At 32.7% G+C, this 11,712-nt stretch overlaps 1 protein-coding gene across 1 annotated transcript; it reads right to left on the reverse strand.

Annotated features, from left to right (window-relative positions):
• Nucleotides 1–4,462: 4,462 nt before the first annotated feature.
• On the reverse strand, nt 4,463–10,273 carry LOC125059963 (mannose-1-phosphate guanyltransferase alpha-A). The gene is made up of 9 exons (XM_047664685.1): nt 10,106–10,273; nt 9,551–9,749; nt 9,049–9,217; nt 8,524–8,735; nt 7,789–7,879; nt 7,072–7,230; nt 5,685–5,805; nt 5,164–5,307; nt 4,463–4,765 (listed from the first exon to the last, which is right to left on the reverse strand). The coding sequence occupies exons 1-9, from the start codon at nt 10,143–10,145 to the stop codon at nt 4,665–4,667; spliced, it is 1,236 nt and encodes a 411-aa protein (XP_047520641.1). The 5' UTR covers nt 10,146–10,273; the 3' UTR covers nt 4,463–4,664.
• Nucleotides 10,274–11,712: the final 1,439 nt, after the last annotated feature.

Consider the following 11,712-nt stretch of genomic DNA (forward strand, 5'->3'; position numbering starts at 1 on the left):
ATATAATCCATATGGGTTGCCTAGCAAATTTCAGTCCAGAGTATGTTTAATTAATTTAAAAAAAAATATTTTTTTAAACATTTCACCGGTATGATTATTAGATAAATTCTATACCAATCGAAAGTATGAAGCCCATAGAATATGCAAACGTTAGGTTGTTTTTAATCAATTAATTATTTATGGGTATATTTTTTATGTGGCAATAAAGTATATATACATCTTTAGTATAAAAGAAGGTTATAGTGATACATATAGAATACTACCCTGATTAAAAATATTGATTGAAAAAAGTTCAAAAAATTCACTACATGCAAATTATAAAAAAAAATTTTTTTAAATATTAATTAAACATACTCTGGACTGAAATTTGCTAGGCAACCCATATGGATTATATTTATTGACATATTAAATTAAATATAAAATAAGTTTCATTAAATAAGCATCTCGGTGAAGGTCGTTGTATAGCGGGATCTTATACTATAAGCGATTCCATAAATAATTTTTGCTAATGTATTTTTGACAATTACTTACATGTTTAAATTTTTCAAAATTATTGTGGCAACTGTACCATATTCCCTTGACATATGGTGCAATTTTTATTTTTCCAACGTTTTGTTTTATTTAATTTATTGATTAAAAGTATTTAACGTCATGTGATGAAAATAATTAAATTCCTTGATATTTAAGTGCTGCGACGTAATATGAGTCATACGACTGGCAACGTCAACAAAATGGTATACATTTGTATATATATGGTTTTTAAATGTATATGATTTGCTTATTATCAGCAGTGTTGGCCTAGTGGCTTCAGCGTGCGACTCTCATACCTGAGGTAGTAGGTTCGATCCCCGTCTGTGCACCAATGGACTTTCTTTCTATGTGCGCATTTAACATTTGCTCGAATTTTTTGCTTATTTATACATTTTTACATGGCCCCTATCTGTATAACTACATAAATAGCAGATATAACCGACAAAAAAACTAAAGTTTTGTAATTTTCCATCGCGTCAAAGTATACAAAAGTTTATTCGATAAAATAAAATCACCTTGGAGTGATTAGAAGTTAGTGTTTCCTACAAAATTAATAAACGAGAAATTGTTTGACTTAACTAGGCTGATGCGTGATGAGTCACTTTCCAGACTGTTAAAACACGTGCCTGATAGAAGAAGAAGAAGATAGATTTTTTCTAGTTCTTAAAGAACTTATAAAAACTGTATTATTAAATACAACTACAACAACTAACATTACTGCTACTAATACTGCAATTACAACTTATACAATTGAAGAAATGACGTCAAATGATTAGGCATGGTTTTAAAGTGCATGCTAAAGTATGCAGTAATTAAATTATTCATGTTTCATTAATTTTTCAAAGACGGCCGCGGCGGTTCGATCTTAAAAGCAATATGGGTAGGGAAAATCTTTTTAAACACATGATATTACCGCATACATGTTTTGCACGACAAATCTAATAGCTATAGAAACATAATATGTAGCAATTTCATATTGTATCGATTTATTTTATTTTATTTTTACTCTCAAACATCACACATGTTCCTAGATGTCCATCAGGTACTTATGGAAACATGTTTTAGGAAGGATATAAATGTGAGAAAATAACATGAGAACTTAAGTAGGCGCAGTCCTAGCCAGATCCATGCAACTTCATCACAATCGAGTAAGGGAGCGTTCAAGTATTACGTCACGCAATTTTTGGAGATTATTGGGAAACCCCCCCCCCCCATGTAACGCGCCGTAACGTTTTTCTGTATACAATAGTAAAACGTTTCCTGACCACCTAGTGTCTTTATACCTAAAAGTTACCATTATGTAGTGTAAAGTACTGGAAAGTCGAAAATAATATTAACAATAACGCGTAATTCAATCCCCGCCCCGCATCGTAACATTAGTTACGTAATACTTGAACGCTCCCTAACCCGCAATATCGCCGCACACAACTCACAAGGTGACTCTATATAGACGAGCATAAATGTATATAGGCATGGAAAAACTAAAACCAATTAATAATATCTCACATGTAAATTGAAATTAATAATTTAATTTATGATCGACGCATTCAAGTTAACATTTTGTTACTATTATTATTTTACAGTAATAAAACGGGTCAAATGGCTAAAATCCATTGTATCCATAAATGCTCTTGACAATTCAAAGAAGTTGTTTTACGATTCTGATGACCATTGATAATTATTAGCGTGTTTCTAATTAGACATAAAAAGTACGCTATCTTTCCATTAAGGATCTAAAAAACCTTGATTGTAACCTTGTTATAATAAAATAATAATTAACTTTTTACATTTAAGTTGGCTCAGTCGAAATTTTGTACTAAGGTATATGTTTAAATAATCTCTATAACAAAATGTTTTACTCTAAATTTGAATGGTATGTTATGGTCTATCGGGGCCACTGTTTTCTTAATAAACATCACTTTGTTCTTGCCGACAGACAGTCAATTTTGCAGAGGAATCAGTCACCACGTAGTGCTGGGACGCGTGACTGTGCAACGAAGTACGAACAGACGAACAGAAATCCTCGCAGCAGTGAGATCGCTCCGTGAAGCTTTCGAAGTGCCCACGAAACTTCTGAGCTTCTGAAAGGAGCCCGGCAGGCTCAATTAGCCAGGACTTATCACACAAGGGATCAAATGGGGTCTAAGTGTGGAAACTGATTCCATACAAGGTCTATGGAGCACTTTTGGCCGTCTTAAACTCCAGCTATGCTCCAATAGACTTCCTTTATGCGCATTTGAAACTCGCTCGAGACCGGCATGCCTAAGCACCAAAAATCGACGGCGTGTGTCAGGCACCGAAGGCTACCTACTTTCTTAATAGAAAAGAGAAATGATCACAAAACAAATATCGACATCTGAAGACCATACCTAAAATGTTGTCGCGCCTCCTAGTAGTGTTTTTAAGGTACTTCATACTATAAAAGAAACGTAGTACTACTTTTACCATACGTTTGCAAAAGTAATTAACACTAAGGTCTAAATTAAGATAGGTACGTATGAAATTGTTAGTTTTGCGCATACCCACAAGAGGGCGCTGTAAGATGTTAAGATACAGTTTTACGTTACCGTTGTAAAACTACTGCTCTTTAATATGTCCAAACAATTGTTCTAATGTAAAGTAATGCATGAGAAAAATATAGCGTATAGGTATGTCGGAGCAATAACGTGCTTAATGCTATATAGGGCTTATAATCAAATCAGTCCGAAACCCTTATACGTTAGATTTGTCAATGTGGCTAGATTTAAAAATTAATGACCTTCGAATTATCTATAGTATAGTCATTCTAATATCAAAATTAATGTATTCTTCTCTTATAGTGCTTTCTCCTTTCAAAGGCTAAATCATCAGGGCTACTTAAATTTTTGATGCGACACTTCGGAACAATGACTGCTTTGACCAAATCATTCAGTCTCAGCGAGAAAAAGTTATTGTGGGGGTAAATTATTAGTATACTACAAATAACATGAATCATATTTTGATAGTTATTAATATTTTAAAATTACGAACTTTATGTCTACATATATTTAATTATAGCTTAAACCATCTTTAAAATACCAGTGCCGCTACAACTTTTTCTCAGATTTCTGAGAAAAAGTTGAGTTGAGTCTGAGAAAAGATCACTGATTAGTGATCATTTGCCGTTGACTTTTTGGGTCTAAGGAGTGCCGGTTCCTCACTATGTTTTCCTTCACCATACAAGCGAGTGTTGAGTGTTGTGCGGACATAGATAGAAAGTCTATTCGTGCACAGCCAGGGATCGAACCCCCGACATAGGTTTGAGAGTCGCACGCAGAAGCCACAACGTTGCTCTATTGTCTGTGTTACGGGCACATTAACATTTTATGTCATTTAAAAAGGATTTAATGATATTGGAAAGGGAAATGAAATAAAAAAGGAATAAATTAGATTGTGCTTTATTTAAAAGATTTAGAAATATGAAACACAATAACAATAATTAAATGAAACCTTTTATTTGTATATAATTAAGAATTAACAATATATCTTAAGGTAGACATTAAAAATACGTTTGCATATATGTACTTGATTAATGGCAATTAATTAATACAGTCTCGTTTGTTTTCCTTTGGTGCAAAATATACAAAAATTCAATACAAAACACAGTAAAAAATTTCTAACTATATAATTCTTGAAGTATTTCTCTTAGAAGTCGTATATACAACTGTCAGCATATAAAATATAATATATATAGATAGGCTTTATGTTTGATTAACTTTTCAAAAAAAATTACACCTTGAAAACATAACTCTTTCGATTTGAAGTCGGTTAATTGTGACTAATTTTGGGGATTTTTCTTCCTTTTGTTACGATGCGGGGCGGGGATTAAATTACGCGTTATTGTTAATATTATTTGACTTTCCAGTACTTTACACCACATAATGATAACTTTTAGGTATAAAGAGTCACTGGGTGGTCACGAAACGTTTTACTATTGGGTACAGAAAAACGTTACGGTGCGTTACATGGGGGGGGAGGGTCAATAATCTCCGAAAATTGCGTGACGTAATACTTGATCGCTCCCTAAATCGTTTCGCGTAAAGTGTGAAATTACATTAATTCAGCTAAATATTATCAATTCCTTTACAAAATCTGTATAAAATTAAAAAACTGGACTATAATATTATTTCGTTCTTATAACTGCGAGTGAGCTGTTTGTGTGGTAAAACTATTGAGTTCAAGAGAATCCTCTCTGCTGGAACTGTTACTCCTGCACCTGGAATTATTAATACCAAATTATAATAGATTTCCATAGACAAACCAAAGGGAAAACACAATTCATATTACAGGTAGTCCGAAAAATTTACCTACTTAATAGGCCTACCCGCCCAAAAAATTTATATAAAAAATATGTTGCGTATTTTTTCAATAATTGCCGTTCGTAAATAAATTAATTTTAAACACCTTGTGAAGTTCTTTGTGACATCAAATCGTTCTGAAAAGAACTACTATGCAATATTGGCAAGTGCCATAAAAAGGCCTGTATGTGTGTTTTGTAAGTACGAATAAATTTTTTTTTACTAACTACCCCCATTACAGTTTTTTTTTAGTCGGTAAAATGACAATTTTGACAGAAATATGCAAATGTTTGTGCTACAACCTAATATTACTCACCTAGTATAGTGACGGAAGGATTAAGACGTCCATCATTATTGAAAAGGGGTGTGTTATCCATTTTCGCGAAGGGTTTATTCGGATCGGGATCCGATGGGGTCCCTTCGACCCTTGACCATTCCCCAACAGACGAATCTTGACCCACTGTAAGGGTTTTAATACATTATAAATGTATGAGGTTAACGCAGTGTACAGATACCGGCAAACTTCTTGAGCATTAAACAAGAGAGTGGGGGAAAGTTTGGGCATCGCGTGACACAAACGTCAAATGATTTACCAATCACGCGACGTGAATCGACACGTTTCTCTTCCGCCGCCTTTTTTTATAGAACAGGGGGCTAACGGGCAGAAGTCTCATCTGATGTTAAGTGATACCCATGGACACTCTCAATACCAGAGGGCTCGCGAGTGCGTTGCCGGCCTTTTGAAAATTTAAAGGAAATTAATTTTAACGTGTTTTTTCTTATTTGGCAGATAAGAAACAAAACGTTAAAAATCGATAATTAATCTAGAACACTCACCGACAGAATACATAACAAGCGAATGTTCGTGTACAGTCGCGTTATTAAGTACTATTGACTCTTTGATCCTCACACCGGCTTTTATCGTCACTCCTGCGCCGATAGATACATTGGGTCCTATCTAAAAAACGTAAATGTTTAAAAAAAGTGATTTTAAATCCATCAAATAGTATGTTTTTACCCCGGAACGAAACCTAGGTCACTATACTCTGATTTTTAATTCCGTAGAATTCTGACAGCTATCATTTTATGACAGTGATTACAAACATTTTTGACCGGGCACATTTTACAATTTCAATACGAGTCAACATGTCTCTAAACAAACATTTTATTTGTTAGTGAATGTAACCATTTTCTTAAGTGCGGTGCTCAACATTAAAAGTGGTTTTACGGCGAGTGATAATTAGTAATTACGTCCCTTTTCATCACAAACAGTAAAAAACGCACAAGTAAAGATAACATTTTTTTTAAAGGTTTACTAAACCTGGAATAAGTAGACAGTGATGCCAGCTAAAGAATAAAATAAAGTAATTAAAGTTGATTCGATATATTGTTCGTGATATTGAAATATTTGTTATTTTAAATATTGTAAGTAAATCTTAAGATTTACCTTTTTATAGGTAAAACATAAAACATATGTAGCATTTTATTTTATTGCCCTAAAATGGGTCAAATTTGTCCCTTTTTCGGGGGAGATCGTTTTTAGTAGCAACATTTATGAAATGTCAGAATTCTACGGAATTAAAAATCAGAGTAGGGGCCTCATAGCCTAGCGGTCTTATTAAGTGGCAACTAGGTGAGGGGTACCGGGTTCGATTCCCGGTTCGAGGGCAAGTTTTAATTTAATTTAAATTTGTTCTTGGCCTTTGGGAGGGCCGTACATGGAGGACATAGTCGAATTTCTAAGGTAAAAAGCACGAATTATAAAAATCTTATACTTGAAGCTGGCTAATGCACAAACCTTGACAGAGCCATAAAAGAAAACAAGAGTATATAAACGTAATTGGATTTTTTTACATAGAGGAATAAACTTTTATGTACTAAAACGAGATTACGCCTAAAATATAAATACTGAATAAATGTGTTATATTTTTGTAGAGTGCGTGTTTTTCGCGTAGTGGCTTCAGCGTGCGACTCTCATCCCTGAGGTCGTAGGTTCGATCCCCGGCTGTGCACCAACTTTATATGTGCGCATTTAACTTTCGATCCAACACGGAAGGAAACATCGTGTGCGGCTTGCCTTAGACCCAAAAGTAGACTATACAGCGTGTATCAGGCACAGGAGGCCGATCACCTACTTGCCTAGTATGTATTTCTTGTTTTTACCTTTCCTTATACTAATAATCTCAAGAATTACTAGTAATTTTTTATGTAATTATATACTTACTACAGCAGTATTATGAACAATGGCAGTGGGGTGTATGAACACATCAGGCAGTATCTTACACGGCGCATCGATTAACTTATTTTGATGTAATTCTAGATAGTGCCTGTTTGCGTATATCGCTGAACCAGCCGTCTTCACTTGAGACCACCAATTTGTAACCTAAAATATAAATGATTAAATAAAAATTAAATAAAAAAAAATTGTTTGATGACAATTTTTATTTTAATAAAAGTGATGACAATTTTTATTTTACTAATAGTGTATATTCGTATTTAAAAATGTATAAAAAACTATAAATAGCTTCAGAGGCACACATACTTTTTACAAGGCATACACATATTTATTTTGCATTTTTTCAATACAATAAAGTATGTTTTAAATATCATTTGTAATTTACGTTTAAATGTAATAACATCTTTTTTTAATTCATCCAGCATCATGTACCGCTATCAATGCAAATAAGGTATTAATAAAAAAAACTGGGAATCGAACCCACGGTCATTAGTTTACGCGGCATAAGCTAAGCTACGAGGGCCGTAAGTGGGAGTATACATATATATATATATATATAACTGTATTTAAATTGTACAGCTTTTATATTAATATCCGAAATATTTTTATTCTTTTGACATTAATATCTATAAAGATAAATGGTTAGTAAAACAGCCATAGAAAGGTCTGTCTTGATGTATTGCATATTTATTAAAATATTCAAACCTGTAGTGCGTACAATTTGTGAGTGCCTGCAAGTTGAGACAGCACGTCTTGTTCCCAGGACATGTATTCAGGACCTCCATGGCCATTGGCACTGCAATATTTAAAGGAACGTTAAAACTTGCCAGCTAATAAAATGAGATAAATTATTTCGGTACTGAAAAATTGTTCATAGACAAATTATTCTTTTCATATCAACATAAGACCCTATTTTGAATGGCAGGGTTAATTGATGCATCTACATTCAAGTAAATAAATAATGTAAAAGAATAAATAAGTGGATAGTATTTGTGAATAATATTTCTCTTTAATAATTGTTTGCTATATTCTTAATCACTTCAAAAAAGGAGATTAGAAGTTTTGTGTTTAAAATGCATGTAATATTGTTGGAATAGAATAACATTTGCGTATGAAGCTATTAGGCTTGTGTCCTAAAATTAAGTGTATGTTTGTCCACAAATTTCTCAAAAATTAAGTTGTCTTGACATGAGGTTAACCATAATACAGATTCCAACTAAGAGAACTTATATATATATTTGTGGAAAATATATTACCCCCTTAAAAATGAAGACGAAATTACTGTTTAAACTAAATTACTTATCTCTCTTTTTATCACAAAATAGCCACAATTTGACAGAAAGCCACAAAACAGTAGATAAAGTAGTGCAATTAGATTGAAGAGTGATAAAATATATTTTTTATAGTCTAGTATATTTTAATAGAAATAAGTCATTTTACCTATAAAATCTATCCTGTTTCCTCTGAAATGCTTCAGCCATTACTTGGAAAACTTGTAATGAACACACATACACTCCACAATTTATTAATGTTGAAACATAACTGTTAGGCTTCTCGACATAATGTGTTACAGCATTTGTGTTTGTTTCTCTGACCATACATCCATAATATACAGACTGTTGCCGAGTGGCTTCTGTGCCCATTATTGTGACCTAGAGATATGTATTGCACATGTATAACATTGTTATTGTATACTATTATAGTTCATGTGAGTGACCAGTTATTATCACTTGCAAGTTTGTAAACTGTTGATAAATTGTAAAACATACATCTCGCATATGTAAATAATATTGTAAATAATAAAGTTTTACATAAACTATAAAATTTAATTCACAGTAAAAGCACTTTACATAGCATTTTATTTATTAGTAATGTATAACATATAAAACTCTTATAAAGTTATATAAATATATTTAATGACTATATACATATTCAATACCCTCTAATAAATATCATAAGACTTACCAAACCATCAGGCTTTGCGTCATGGAACTTCCACAACTTTTTCAAAGGAAAATCTGCACACACATCACCATTTAATAGGAAAAAGCCAGTGGGATTTCCAGCCCTTACTTGGTCCCTAAAATGGTACAAACCACCTCCTGTGCCCAGTGGCATGAATTCATAAAGGTATCTGGAATATTACAATTTTTTTTTTAAATATTTACTAGCTAAGATACAGTTATTTTTACTATAAGCAATTCTAAAGTAGTTACCTAACTGTAATTAACACAATACTTAATATTCGGCATTTGCTTATCTTTATATTTTAATATGAAAGTTATTACATTTACAACATTTAATCATTAAAAATGAAAGTAAATTTCATTTGTGTAATACAGAATATAAGTGAAACTTTAAATTAATGATAATATTATCAGTGAAAGAGCTGTACAAAAATGTTTACCTATTCTATAGGGTACACATGTTAGTTTTTCTCAGATCATATATTATTTATAGTTCACACCTTATAATCAAGCGATACTCTTTCTGCATATCACTAACAAATTGGGTCATAACAGTAGTCGGGTAGGACCCAATTATCAATATTTCCTTACATTCCTCTAGCTTAGCACATGCTGCAATATGATGTTGAATCAATGGTAAACCCGCTACTGGAAATAGGGGCTTGGGGGTGTCCAGTGACAGTGGCCGAAAGCGAGTTCCTGAAATTAGACCAAACAATTATATACTAATTCAATCATGGTTTAGGACCTCCAAGAAACGCAGCATCACACTATAACAATATACTACCTGATAAATGGCAAAAATATTTAAAAAATTAAGTGTAATATAAGTATACCTATGTATTAACTAATGAAAACATTTATTTTACTAACCAAGTCTCTCTTCAGTGGAATTAGAGCGGCACACTAATATACAAACCTTTTACTACAAATAGCACAGTACAATACAGTAGTTACAATAATAAAACAATTATTATTGTACATAATACACAGTTACAAATGAATACCGCTTAATTTTGAAGAACACCGGTCAGACTTTTGGAGTTCTAACTAACCTTTTTGTGGTCCGCCAATAAGTATTACCGCCTTCAGCATTTTTATTGACAACTGCACTTTATTAAATTGATATTCAATGTTTACTACTACACTTTATTAAGATGAAATCTATTAAGTACAAAATATAAATCTTAAAAATGACGTGTAAACTAAAAACTTATAAACACGTCAATATTCTTGCACAGACTATGATTCAAAAGATTGATTCGACAATGACACATTACTACCAATCACATAATAATAATTATTATTGATAACAAGCAAAGATTGTTATAGATGTTGTGCCACAATGTGAATAATTATAAAGATTGGTTTAGGAGCGTTCATTGATATACAAAAAACCCAAGATGCACAATCAACGTCTAAAAAACGTCCTCAAAAAATGAGCGCAACATTCTAAATTGTGCACTCATTTCAATTAGTCTCGCGTCTAATAAGTGGAGTCGATGTTATTTATTTGTGTTTTTTAATTATAAATTTATGTACTTTTGAACTTTTTTGTGTGTAGTTTTTGACAAATATATTTACGCTATATAAAGTGTAGGTCAGGGTAGCCAATTTAACTTTTTTTTTTTAATTTAAAGAAAAAACTTTTTAACCGGATTAAAGTTATGTATTATTATAAATTTCCAACTATTTAACATCCAACACCTTTTGTCTTTAGTCACCGTGACCACGCACGCTGTAAAGCACCCGAAAAGTCGGATAAATTTAAAATTATGTTAAATAGTTGTAAATAAAAAAGTAATGTTCGACTCCACTCAATACCTTGTCCTACCGACCACGGTCGGTCGTAAAATTTTATTGCTTTAAGTACGTATACACTGCGTTGTAATAACAACTTTAAGCAATTCGCGTAAGGTTGATTTTGTAATAATATATGCTTGTAACATATACTGTTATAGAAAGGGACCGAAATAGTGTTTCGGGACACTTTCGAGCGTTACTTTTATTCGAGACTGTGCATCTTGGGTTTTTTGTATATCAATGGGAGCGTTAGACAAAAGGTAACATTCAGAAACAGGATACAGCTGACGTGAACTATGATTACCGTATGTCAAAATTTAATACAATTTTGACGTAAGGTAGTCCGTAGTCAGACTTGGCGCTTGATCTTGGGTATGTTCCGATATACACTGCGAGTACTGTATAGTGCTCCCACTGTTCAAAAATTTGTTCCGCTATGGACTGCAGTATACAGCCGCAGCGTCCTAGGAAATATATGACGTCACAAATCCCCGCTATACTTCTACTGCGAGCACTGGCGTTTTCGAGGTAAGGTACTCGCAGTGCTTTGATCACGTGATCAATCAAAACCACTTGAATGCCTAACGGCTGATATAACTTACAGTTTAATAACAAACATTTAAAATTCTAACTAACTTTCTTTGTAGTATTAATTCAATTGACAGTTAATATTAATATAGATTTTTTTAATGCGATAATACTCCAATAATAGTTTTTCTTGTTGAATTGAAAAACTTTGATGCACTCATTTGAAAACTGTGTCGAAAAACGAAGCTGACTAGTATACTGGACTGCGTTCCGTTTTAAATTGTAACCAGTATAGCTGGCTATAGAGAAACGGTTTCACAGTATACTAAAT

Source organism: Pieris napi, chromosome 20 (genome assembly GCF_905475465.1).
Source record: "Pieris napi chromosome 20, ilPieNapi1.2, whole genome shotgun sequence".
In the NCBI taxonomy this organism is placed as follows: domain Eukaryota; kingdom Metazoa; phylum Arthropoda; class Insecta; order Lepidoptera; family Pieridae; genus Pieris; species Pieris napi.